Below are 13,794 nucleotides of genomic sequence, written 5' to 3'. Positions count from 1 at the left end.
TCTTAAAAATATTTGTAACATATATATTATGCATATGGTTTAGAATCTTAAAAATGAGAGAGCAAACTACTAATTTGTACAAGTTCTTTATATATTAAGACTATAAACTTTATGTCTGATAAAAATTCTGTGAGATTTCTTTTGAGGAGTATTGTTATAAAACTATTCTAAAATTCACTAGAACAAAAAAAAAGCAAGAATAAGAAAATTTTGAAAAATAAAATACTCTGATATTAAAATATAAACAATAAATAAAACATTGTTCTGAAAACCACAGCAGCCTAGAAACAGATTCTAATAAGGGTTAAAAACTTAGTGTAAGATAAAGATAGTGTCATAAATCAGTGAATAAATGAAAGAAATATATCATGTTGGAAAAATGTGGATAAAGTTCATAAATTGATCATTCTAAGCAGAAGAATATCCTTTAAAGATAATTATCGTATTTATGCAAATAATGCACACCTTCTACATTTGTTTGCCAGTCACACCCTCTGCAACAAGCGTCTTCTACAAACATTGAAGGTATGCATTATTTGCGTAAAAATACGATACACTTTCATTTCTAATGGTGAAAATTTGGAAACATCTAAACAACAACAGGGGAGTGTTAAATAAGTTATTATAAGTCTATCCCTGGGTGGTGCAAATGATTAACATGCTTGCCTGCTAAATGAAAGTTTGAGTGTTCCAGTTCACCCAGAGATACCTTGGAAGAAAGACCTGGTGAACTACTTCTGAAAAATCAGCCTTTGAAAACCTTGTGGCAACCCCATGTATATCAAGAGTAGAACTCCCTAGAAGGCTGTTAGGTAGCCAATAAAAATCTATTTTCAAAGAATATTGAGGAAATAATATATCTTTATAATACAATACTAAGTGAAAAAAAAAGTGTGATGCCAATTTAACATAATTTACATACGCATAGAAAGAAGCCAGAAAGAAATGAACACATCAAAATGTTGATAGTAATTTCTTGAATGCTCGCAACAGATGGTCTCGACTAACTTGGGAAGTGTATAGGACCAATACACTAACTTGGATAGTAGACCAACTGCAAATTAAGATAATTTTGGGTCCTGTATTTTTTTTTTTTTTTTTATTTAGTTCATAAGACGAGCAGCATTTTGTGGAGGAAATAATTTGTTAATCAGCTTCTTCCCTCCCCCTGCCAAAGTATTTAGCTTTTTCTAGAAGTTTAGATACTGTTATTACCATCATCATATTATATAAAATGACTTTTCTAAAGTCTTTATATATATAGTACTGACCTGGGGTGTTTTCTTTTAATCTAGTAAGAATTAACTTTTTCTAGTTAAATATTTATAAAAAGAATCTTCACATTTATTGCCCTCCTACTATTTGCCAGACACTTTAAATATTTAATGTTTGCAATTTTTAAAATAGTAAATGCTCATTGTAAAACATACAATGTCTGAGAAGTGTCAGAGTTTCCTTCCCCATACCCGGATGTAACCACTGGCAACACTAAAGTGTCAACACTTTTTCTGTAAGTTTACAAACGTGAACACACATACATGTGTAGTTTGTATTGTATTGGTCTTTTCCAAAATCAAGATAATACTATGTACATTGTCAATTTATCTTGTTCTTTTCTTCCATTAATGTGTTGTGAGTAGGTTCCCATGGGAATACATATACGTCTACCTCATTTTTTTTAATGTGTACAGTTTTAATGTATACTTTCTTCTCTATACTGTCAGCTAATAAATGAAAAAAAACACACACACACAGATATTTGAATAGCGGTCATAATTATGCTTGTATAGAGACAAAGAGGAAATTATTCAGAAGGCTTACCAAGGGAAAGATTTAGCATTCTCTCCCAAGTATAACCCTGAACTGATTTTATTTGAATTTGTAGCTGATAGTGTTCTTGTATCACTGTTCTCCAGAGTGTATTACTGTTGCTGGCTCCATATTGAAAATAAGCCCCAAGAAATTCTCAGAGATACTTAAGAGCTGTTAGTTGATAGAATTAGAGGCTACCAGCTAACAGGATTTAGAAAACAAGCAAAATGAATGGAAGCTGCTGTGTTCAACCCCTATCTAAAATTTCTAAAAACAAAACGAACAAACAAAAAAGCAAACCAGTTGCTGAATGGATTCCTACTCAGGTGACCCCTTTTGTTTCAGAGAAGAACTGTGCTACATAGGGTTTCAATGGCTGTGATCTTTGGGAAGTAGATCAATAGGCCTTTCTTCTGAGGTGCCACTGGGTGGGTTCTCACCACCAACCTTTTGGTTAATAGCTAAGTGCTTAACTGTTTGTGCCAAATCTAAAATTTCTACTGTGTACTTAATCTATTACTTTGGTCTTTGACCAAAAGTGGAGAAAAGAATGATTAAGAGGGAAAGAAAGATAAACAGAAGAGGGAGGGATAGCTGCAAAAGTTTCAGGCTGTCTTTTTACCTTCCATGCCTGTACATACTTAATGAACTGACAAGAAGGGAGTCTTTTGTCATTTCCTCAGGGTGCATATTGTTATATTGGATTTTGCAAACATGAAGTAGAGAGTCATGTAGCGTAGTAATAGGAATGCCTGTAGAGTGATGTAAGTGATGTAAGTCCTTTAGTCCACCAATTTGTGGTGGAGTTATAACTTTTTTTTTTTTTCAAAATGAAAAGTTCCTTATTTTTTCTGACTTAAAAAATAATATATGCTCATTATAATACTGAAAACACAAAAAATGCATAATGGACAAAATAAGACTCAATTGTAATATTATGTGGAGATAACCACTGGTACTCTTTTTTCCGTATGGTCTTCCAGAGTTTGTTTTAAAAAAAATGGAATCAGAAATACTGTTTTGTAATTTTTTTTTTTTTTTTAATTCACTACAACTTGTTTAACCATTTACTTTGGTAGTCATTTGGCTTCTTTCCAGTTTGGGGTACAGGTAGTCCCCAGTTTATGAATGTCCTACTTATGAACAACTCATACTTACCCTTTAATATTATGAAAATATACCCTCACTGTCGAGTCGAATCCAACTTTTAGGGACCCATGGGGTCTGCAAGGCTGTACATCTTTATGGAAGCAGACTGCCACATCTTTGTCCCGTGGAGTGGCTGGTGGGTTCAAACACCTGACCTTTTGGTTAGCAGCTGAGTACTTATAACCACTGTGCCACCAGATTCCCTTTCTTCCACTAAAAAAAATAATAAAAAACCAAGCCCATTGCCATACAGTCAATTTGGATTCCTGGCGACCCTATAGGACAGAGTAGAACTGTCCCATAGGGTTCCCAAGGAGTGGCAGGTGGATTTGAACTGCCGACCTTTTGGTTAGCAGCTGTAACTCTTAACCACTGTGCCACCAAGGCTAAGAACCATATGTACCTGTTTCGACTTACCTACAAATTCAATGTAAAGACACAGGAACAAATCTCTTTCATAACTTGGGGACTACCTGTATTTTAAACAATGTCTGTACATAGCCATGGTGTTTTCGATCTCCTCATATGCATACGAAAGTTAGACAGTGAATAAGGAAGACTGAAGAATTTATGCCTTTGAATTGTGGTGTTGGCAAAGAATATTGAATATACCATGGACTGCCAAAATAACTAATGATTTGTCTTGGAAGAAGTACAACCAGAATGCTCCTGAGAAGCAAGGATGGTGACACTATGTCTCACATACTTTGGACATGTTATCAGAAAGGATCAGTCCCTGGAGAAGGGCATCATGCTTGGTAAAGTAGAGGGTCAGCAAAAAAAAGGAAGACCCTCAATGAGATGGATTGACACAATGGCTGCAACAGTGGGCTCAAGCATAGCAACAATTGTGAGGATGATGCAGGACCAGGCAAGTGTTTCATTCTGTTGTGCCTAGGGTTGCTGTGAGTTGGAACCAACTTGACGGCACCTAACAACAACATACATAAAATGGAGCCTAGGTAGTGCAGTAGTTAAGAGCTATCACTGCTAACCAAAAGGTTGGTGGTTTGAATCCACCAGCAGCTCCTTGGAAATCCTATGGGACAGTTCTACTCTGTCCTATAGGGTTGCCATGAGTTGGAATCAACTCAGCGGTATCAGGTTTTATACATAGTAGGAATCGACTCGACGGCACTGGGTGGTGGGTATTTTAAAATGTAAGGAAATGTCTTATTTAATGTTCACAGAATTTGAAATGTTAAAGAAATTTATTATGTAATTGTATTAAACGTTATTTAATATTTCAGAAATTCAAAAATATAAAGATATTTAATAAACTATGTAGAATTTTGTTTTTGTTTTTAATTTTCTGTTGTTTTATAATGGTGGAGGTATGGTGTTATGCATGTTTATTAAAAGGGAAATCATGTTTGTCATTTAGATGCCACCTGGAACAGCAAGACCAGGCTCTCGTGGTGGACCTATAGGGACAGGAGGAGTTCTGTCTTCTCAAATCAAAGTTGCAGATCGTCCTGTAACACAACAAGGTTTGAGTGGAATGAAAACTGGAATGAAAGGTATCTATTTTAAGGAGATGAATGTATTTTCTATAAGAAGTATAATTAAATCAGAATTAGGATGTGAAATTCTTATTCCTTGATTCATAAAATTGTGAGGTTAAATAAGAGAATGACTGTGAAAATACTTCTGAGGGATTCACAGTCTTCAGCTGCACTATCCAGTATAATAGCTACTGGTAACATATGGCTACTTAAATTAATGAAAACTGCAGGAAGTAAGTATTCTCTTCCTCAGTAGTACTACCCAAATTTCAGGTGCTCAATAGTAACATGTAGCAGTTTTTTAGATAGCACTGGTATAGAACATTTCCTTCACTGCAGAAAGTTCTTTTGCTGGGACAGGCCTAATTTGTTTTTGTTGTTAGGTGCTATCACGTAGGTTCTGACCTATAGGGATGCCATGTACAACAGAACAAAACATTGTCAGATCATGTGCCATCCTCACAATCGTTGCTTTGTTTAAGCCCATTGTTGCAGCCACTGTGTCAATCCATCTCATTGAAGATCTTCTTTTTCGCTGGCCCTCTACTTCACCAAGCGTGATAGCCTTCTCCAGGGACTGGAGATAACATGTTTAAACTTTTACTTGTGTGTGATATTAATGTTATTGTTCAATAATTCCCACATTCTGTTGGATCATCTTTCTGTGGAATGGCCATAAATATGGATCTTTTCCAGTTGGTTGGCCAGGTAGCTGTCTTCCAAATATCTTGGCATAGGTGAGTGAGCACCTCTAGTGCTGCATCCATTTCTTAAAACATCTCAATTGGTGTTCTTTCAGTTCCTGGAGCCTTGTTTTCACCAACACCTCCAGTGCACCTTGGACTTCTTCCTTCAATACCATCGGTACTTTATCATATGCTGCCTCCTGGAATGGTTGTACGTCAGTGAATTCTTTTTGATTCAGTGACTCTTTATATTCCTTCCATATTCTTTCGATGGTCCCTATGTTGTTCAATATTTTGCCCATAGACCCCTTGAATATTGCAACTCAAGGCTTGAATTTTTCTTCATTTCTTTCAACTGAGACATGCTGAGCATGTTCTTCCCTTTTGGTTTTCTAACTGCAGGTCTTTGCACATTTCATTATAATACGTTACTTTGTCTTCTCAAGCCGCCCTTTGAAATCTTCTGTTCAGCTCTTTTACTTCCTCATTTCTTCTATTCACTCCAGCTACTCTGAGTTCAAGAGCAAGTTTCAGAGTCTCTTCTGACATCCGTTTTGGTCTTTTCTTTCTTTCCTATCTTTTTAATGATCTTTTGCTTTGTTCATATATGAGTCCTTGATATCATTCCACAGCTTGTCTGATGTTTGGTGATTAGTGTAAAGTGTGTCAAATCTATTCTTGAGATGGTCTCTCAATTCAGGTGGAATATATTCAAGGTTGTATTTGGCTCTCATGGACTTGTTTGAATTTTCTTAAGCTTCAACTTGAACTTGCATATGAGCAATTGGTGGTCTGTTCTGTAGTCAGCCCCTGGCCTTGTTCTGTGTGGTGATATTAGTAGAGCTTTTCTATCATCTCTTTCCACAGGTGTAGTCTGTTTTATTTCTTTGTACAATCTGCCCTTCATATCTGCAGGTTCCACATCTGTGAATTGAATATATTCTGGGAAAAAAAAAGATGTATAGTCATACCCTGCTATAGCCTCCTGCCATTTCACAGATCCTCAGTCTCTCTACAGCACTCGTTGTTTGGGCACTGTATGTGTTGTTTCTGACATGTACTATGTAGTTAGGCATATGATGGTTGCATCTGTACTGAACATGTACACTTTTTTTCTTGTCATTATTCCCTAAGCAAGGCAGAATAACAGCTATTTACATAACATTTACATTGTATTAGGTATCATAAGTAATCTAGAGATGATTTAAAGTATTATGAAAGGATGTGTATAGGTTATATGCAAATATTACACCATTTGCTATAATGGACTTGAGTGTCCTCGGATTTTGGTGTCCGTGGGGGATCCTGGTACAAATCCCCTGAAGATATCGAGGGACGACTGTATTACATCTGGTGAAGTCCACACGTGTAGTCACCACTTATGTTGTTGAAAAAAGGCATTTCCAATGAATTAAGTCTCTGGTCTTGCAAAATGCTATCATACGATCTCCAGCGTCGTTTCTATCACCAAAGCCATATTTTCCAACTACTGATCCTTCTTCTTTGCTTCCAACTTTGGAGTTCCAATCACCAGTAATTATCAGTGCATCTTGATTGCATGTTTGATCAATTTCAGACTTGAAAAGTTGGTAAAAATCTTTAATTGGTTCATCTTTCTCATTAGTGATTGGTACATAAATTTGAATAACAGTCGTTTTAGCTAGTCTTCCTTGTAGGCATATTATCCTATCACTGACAGTGTTGTACTTCATGATAGATCTTGAAATGTTCTTTTTGACAGTGAATGCGATGCCTTTGCTCTTTAATTTTTTGTTCCCAGTATAGTAGACCATATGATTGTCAGATTCAAAATGGCTGATACCAGCCCATTTCAGCTCACTAATCCTTAGGATATCCATTTTCATGCATTCCATTTCATCCAATTTTCCTAGATTTATACTTTGTAAATTCCACGTTCCAGTCATTAGTGGATGTTTGCACGTTTCTTTTCATTTTGAGTCATGCCGCATCAGTAAATGAAGTCCCTAAAGCTTGACTCCATCCACATCATTAAGGTTGACTGTACTTTGAGGAGACAGCTCTTCCCCAGCCGTATTTTGAGTGCCTTCCAACCTGAGGGACTCATTTTCTGGCACTGTATCAGACAATGTTCTGCTGCTGTTCATAAATTTTTCACTGGCCAGTTTTTTTAAAGTAGATCCCCAGGCCCTTCTTCCTAGTCTGTTTTAGTCTGGATGCTTTGCTGAACCGTGTCTACCATGAATTACCCTGCTGGTATTTGAGATACCATTGGCATAACTTCAAGCATCACAGCAACATGAAGGCCACCATGATATGACAGTTGACAGACGAGTAGTGGAGGCCTTATTTAGATTCCCTTATACCCAGTATCCATTCAGTCAGCTTGTCTTGCAAAGTCTCCTGTTTTAACAGCCCACCTCTAGTCCCATCTTTTTGATCTTAATTTAAATTTCCATTATTTTGCAAGACATTAATTTTCTTTTCCATCTTTTTGGTTGATTTGTTAAGAGAATTCATGAGGACTATATGAGAATTGGAAAACCCTGGTGGTGTAGTGGTTAAGAGCTATGGCTGCTAACTGAAAGATCAGCAGTTCAAATCCATCAGGCACTCCTTGGAAACTCTATGGGGCAGTTCTACTCTGTCCTGTAGGGTCGCTATGAATAGGAATCAACTCGTTGGCAACAAGTTATGTAAGAATTATAGAGTGTAATTCTGATTGTGCTTTGGATATGCTATTTTGGTGGTATTTTCAAACAACCAATACTAACACTTAAAAAATTTTTTTTTAGGTCCTCAGAGACAAATTTTAGACAAATCTTATTATCTTGGGCTTCTTAGGTATGTTAAATAAATACCTCTTTTTTATGTATGATTATGAATATTTAGCTATGGTACGTGTTAAGATAATGAGGTATTTGTTGATTTCTAAGAATTATTTTGCTTTGTGATATAATTTGACTACACTGCAAAATAGAAGTAATAATACAATTAGACTGAGATTCTTAATTTCTTGTATTTGTGTATATATATGAACTATGTATTTCAGGTTTACATTTTTCATCTACTGTATTTTTATACAAATAATGCATGCCTTCTATGTTTGTTTGCCACCCACACCCTCCCCCATGAGGTATTTTCATAAGCACCACTATGCCAAAAAAAATTAGCATAGTGCACTTAAGAAAATACCTTGTGAGGGGAGGGTGTGCTTGGCAAGCGAACATAGAAGGGATGTGTTATTTTCATAAAAATACAGTAATGATAGGAATAATCTTTTATGTTTTTTTCACTAATCTGAAATGTATTCATACCTTTGGAGTGTCACCAGTTACATCTAAAAGGAAAGGAAAAATGTATATTCTTATTTATGATAAATTAATCAGTGCAGAAGTTTTACATAAGTATATATTTGGTCAATTACTGTAAATGGGGCATAACCTTAATTTATAAGCTTTGTTATATGTCTCTAGTTATGCTGTTGTAAACTAAGAACTTTTTTTCTCATTATCTACCTACCTTTTTCTTAGCTCAGATGTCTTACTGTCCTATCTTCCTTTTGTTAATTTATTTTATTTTCTTCTTGGCTGGTCACCTGTATCTTCTTTCTCTCTTATTTCCATTCCATTTAATCTGTCCTTTATTTTTTCTATTATGGCTTTCTTTCTTACTACTTCTTGATTCTTTTGTCTCTTGATTATCTGGATCCATTTGATTCTCTAACCCCTAGAAGGGCAATAAAAAGAAGTATAGGTCCCCCACGTCTGTCCTCAAAGCTAAGAAAGTTAGTGAGGCTACAAGTTGTGTAGCGTCTCTGATATCCAGCCATTTTTTGATCAAAGGAAGGAAAGGAAATCAAGTTATTCCTGATCATGTTATTGCCTTTCTTCAGGGTTTGTGCTTGTTTCAAAGAATAGTTTTAGGTATTTGTGTAATTGTTTGGCCCGAAAGCAGTGGTTCTCAACTAGAGATGACTTTGCCCACCAGGGCACATTTGGCAATTTCTGGAGATTTTTTTGGTTGTCATGTTAGTGTTGGGGAGAGATACTACTGTATACAGACCAAGGATGCTGCTAAGTATCGTACAATGCATAGAAAAGCTCCCCCCATCACAAATAATTATTCAGTGGCCTGGAATATCAGTACAGTTGCTATTCAGAAATGCTGCCCTAGAGAGTAGCAGAATCCGTAAGGGTGACAATTAGGCATCTACTTCTCACTATGGATTGTACCAGCTTGACCAGGCTTCCATTCTGGACTTATTTCGTCTTTCTAAATCATTAGGCAGCCTATGTCAGTATCAGCAGTTGAGTAGGGTAGGATGGGATATACCTTCTTGATCAAATAAGCTACTTAAACATTTTTTTAGTGAAATTTCATAAAACCATTTAGATTATTGTTATGTGTGAGGAGTTTAAGGTTTGTTCAACTAGAAGGACTATTTGATTAAAAGTATTGTTTACTTTCTTATTTCTTTTCATTTAGAAGTAAAATAAGTGAACTTACAACTGAAATTAATAAACTTCAGAAAGAAATAGAAATGTACAATCAAGAGAATTCAGTATATTTGTCATATGAAAAGAGGTGAGAAATTTTAGTTAAAATATGAAAAATGAAAAGTCTTTTATTACACATATCATTTGATACAGTATGTTACAGAAGTTTAACTTATCTATAATGTTCATAAGTGTCTACTTATTTATATATTTATGGATGTATTTATTTTATGCTTGCAGGGCCGAGACATTAGCTATTGAAATCAAGGAGTTTCAAGGACAACTAGCAGACTACAACATGGTATTTGCTCTCTTCTGAGAGAATTTCCTTTGAATATTTTCGTTGCTTTTTACCACTTTTAAAAATATTTCTCATTTTATTGTGCCTTAGGTGAAAGTTTACAGCTCAAGTTAATTTCTCATACAAAAAATTATGCACATATTGTTTTATGAAATTAGTTGCACTCCCCACAATGTGACAGCACACTCCCTCCTTCCCCCCTTCTCCGATTCTCTGTGTCCTTTGGATCAGTTCCTGTCCCTTCCTGCCTTCTCATCATGCTCTTAGACAGGTGCTGCCCCCTTGGTCTCGTACATCTGATTGAACTAAGAAGCACTTTCCTCACATGTAGTATTTTATGTTTTATAGTCCTGTCTAATCTTTGAAGAGTGGGCTTTGGGTTTCAGTTCTGGGTTAACAGTGCATCCAGGGGCCATAGTTTCGGGAGTTCCTCCAGTCTCTGTCAGACCATTAAATCTGGTCATTATACATGAATTTGAGTTCTGTTCTACATTTTTCTCCTGCTCTGTCTGGGACTCTCTGTTATGTTCCCTGTCAGGACGATCATTGGTCTTATTTTAAATACCAAGTAACTTATGAATATATGCTTATTGTGAAAGATTCAAACCATAAAAAGTACTGAGAATAAAGTACCCTTTCCTTTCTCCCTCATTTCCCTTCCCAGAAATAACTTTGCTTAACTGATTGATATGTATACTTTTAAAAAAATATATATTTACTTACAGATACACACATACATAAACACTCTTTTTTCTCCTAACGATGTTAAAATAATAATGTAAAAAACCAAAAACCAAACCCAGTGCCATCGAGTCGATTCCGACTCATAGCGACCCTGTAGGACAGAGTAGAGCTGCCCCATAGAGTTTCCAAGGAGGGCCTGGCGGATTCGAACTGCCAACCCTTTGGTTAGCAGCTGTAACACTTAACCACTATGCCACCAGAGTTTCCAATAATGTAAAAAAAAACAGCTAAAATTTACTGAATATTAACAATGGCATTTCTTTAAAAATGCATTTTACCTTTCTATGGAATGATGTCACCAGAAAATTTTTAAAATGTAATTATTTTGCCTGCAGATTACCTCCATTTGTATGTTGCATTCAAAATAATATGTCTGCCTTCTATCAAAATAGAGTAAAAATCGTAATGTGGACTTTCAGAAACAGTAATCCTCCTGGCAGCATTGATGACTGCCCCAGCCCTTAGGTTGACCTTGGCTCGATGAATATTTCTAGTGTCAGAATTTTCTTACATTCAACTTCTTAGGTGCTTTAGGCAGCAGTGGGGTCTGGATTTATTGAAAAAGACAGACTTTTATCTTACCACTTCTAATTAAGAAACAGTGAGCGTTAGAAGAAATAAACATTCTACCGTAATGGTTAGGTAAATTATGATATGCCTATTTGATATTGTTACATTATTTATAAGCAAAATTCTCAAGTTTGTTTGACCACATAATTCATAACAGACATTTTGTAGGGCCTAAAATTTGTGGGATTTTCTTTAGTAAATAATGTTCAGTTCTAAATATAAGAAAAATAGTTTTTATAAAATATGAAATGACATTAGACAAAATAATTTTTTGGTTATACCGAATGCATTGGTAAATTACTTAGTCTAAAATATTAATAACATGTAAAATACACTAGTTATAAACTTGATGAGTTAACACCCAATATAGAGAAAGCATTTAGCCAGGTATCTAACATATAGTAAGCACTCAATAAATATTAGGTTTTATTAAGCACTTGTTATTTATGTCATAATTGAAAGTGTAATACATACTAATATATATTACATTAGTAAAGCTTAATCTTTTAGACTTAGGCACACTAAAATAATTTGCCTTTACTACACCACCTGTTCAGATTCTGAGTCTACCACAAGCTAAATTTCCTTATCTGTAAAATGTGGACAGTAATATCTACCCCATAGAGTAATTGTGAAAATTAAATGAGGTAATACACATAGCATGGGAGAACAGTCTTTGGCACAAAGTAAATACCCTAAAACGTTAACTATTGTTATCATTGCTGAACTTTTAGAAATAGGCTTGTTGGTGTCCTGTCTGATCCTAGCTCTGATGACTTTTTTTTAGACTACCCAGAAAATCTTTTACATTTACAGGTGTAAATTTATAAATCTGATGACAGCTGCCTCCTCTGAAAAGAAGAGAAAGAGATATTCCCAAAACTTTTGCCCTCTCTAAGCCCTTCTTTTAGGAGCTCTGATGGCTTGATGGTTAAGTGCTCAGCTACTAACTGAAAGGTCAGCAGTTTGAACCCACCAGTGGCTCCAGGGGAAAAAAGACCTGGTGATCTGCTCCTGTAAAGATTACAGCCTAGGAAACCCTATGGGGCAGTTCTACTCTGTCATATTGGGTCACTATGAGTTAGAATACTCAATAGTACACAACAACAACAAGCCCTTCTTTACAAGCTTAGACATCTTTTCAGAGCAGAAGATTTCTTCTAGGTGTGATCTGTCGGAAGAGTAGTTAATTACTGTTCAGTTTTCCACCCTAAAAATGTAGTTTACTATTGGCCAAATGCACACTTGGGTAGCTCAATATTTGTTTTCATCTTAGAAGATAAAATTCTTAGAAGTATTAACACTTCACTTAAATGACTATTCATTATTTGTAAGATTAAAAACAGAATTATATGAATTATAGAGAAAATTTATAAAGACTGACAACATTTGTTTTAAATGTATTTTTTTTTTTTAGTTGGTAGATAAACTTAATACCAACACTGAGATGGAAGAAGTAATGAATGATTACAACATGGTAAGAAAACTTATAAATATAATCAATAGGCCCATATAAGTTATATCCTCCAAAACAAATCATTTATATCTAGAACTAGTTTGAAAAAACATTATGGACCTTAGATATGGATATTACTCTGATCCTAAATACCACTATTATATAGTTCAGTTTCCTTAGTTGCTCTTTTTAAATTTCTTCCCGTTAGTTGGCTCTCCCAAGTGGATGCGTTAGTACCTGTCTACAAAGCTATGTTTGAACTGGTCTCACACGCAGCATTAGTCAGGAAGTGCCATTTACATATCCTTGTATATACATTAGTTTACAGTATTTCTGATTTAATATTTGCACAAATAGAGCTGGCTTCTCAAATGGTACCATTACATAGTTTTCATAAGAAAGTGAGAAAATTAACAGACGTAATATGATGGTAGATATAATACTAATTTTTGATTGGTAAATGAGAATTTGTGTTCAACCTTCTTGGATTATTTGGTAGAAAAGAATGAAATATGTTAATAGCTAGCTTATTTTGATTATAAACCTTTGAAAGAAAATGAATACCATAAAGCTTATAACTTAATAGCTTATCATTTATTTACATGATCAAAGACAATTTTATGAAAACAATTTATAAAATGACTTCTAAGTTTTAGGTTCAAAAAGTATAATTTAGTGAAGTTATTTTTAGCTTTAGAGCATAGGAGAATTCACAAATTAAAAATGGTATTTTAAGTGCCAGATGTAAAAAGTAAAAACTCTTTCATATGTTTTGTCAGTAACTTGGGATAGATCCAAATTCTAGCCTGGATATGTACAGGTAGAGTCAACCAGAAGTATGCAGGTAAAATCCTGAATGGTTTAGGAATACAACTTGTGTTGGGTCTAAATTCAACATAATTGATAATCAAATATTTATTGAAAAACATAATTGATAATCAAATATTTATTGAACACCCTATAAATTCTTGAGATGCTGCTTGTATAAATTGAGTTTAGAGTGGATTATTTGACACGTCACTAAAGAACAATGAATATTTTTGGTGTGAAATTACAGTGCCTAAGAAAAATACTGTGTTTTTTTAAATCAGGT

General features: G+C 34.9%; 1 protein-coding gene across 4 annotated transcripts in view; it reads left to right on the top strand.

Annotated features, from left to right (window-relative positions):
* Nucleotides 1-13,794, top strand: part of IFT74 (intraflagellar transport 74) — an 85,832-nt gene that overhangs the window by 4,465 nt on the left and 67,573 nt on the right. For 3 of the 4 annotated variants that reach the window (XM_064291819.1, XM_064291820.1, XM_064291821.1), the window contains exons 3-7: nucleotides 4,346-4,481; nucleotides 7,927-7,975; nucleotides 9,620-9,718; nucleotides 9,871-9,931; nucleotides 12,663-12,722. In XM_064291819.1, coding sequence (XP_064147889.1) covers nucleotides 4,346-4,481; nucleotides 7,927-7,975; nucleotides 9,620-9,718; nucleotides 9,871-9,931; nucleotides 12,663-12,722 — 405 coding nt within the window. The remainder of the gene's footprint in view (nucleotides 1-4,345; nucleotides 4,482-7,926; nucleotides 7,976-9,619; nucleotides 9,719-9,870; nucleotides 9,932-12,662; nucleotides 12,723-13,794) is intronic. The other variant, XM_064291822.1, reaches the window with a different exon arrangement.

The sequence above is a fragment of the Loxodonta africana genome, chromosome 9 (assembly GCF_030014295.1).
Source record: "Loxodonta africana isolate mLoxAfr1 chromosome 9, mLoxAfr1.hap2, whole genome shotgun sequence".
Classification (NCBI taxonomy): Eukaryota; Metazoa; Chordata; class Mammalia; order Proboscidea; family Elephantidae; genus Loxodonta; species Loxodonta africana.
This window is presented reverse-complemented; position numbering and strand designations above follow the sequence as displayed.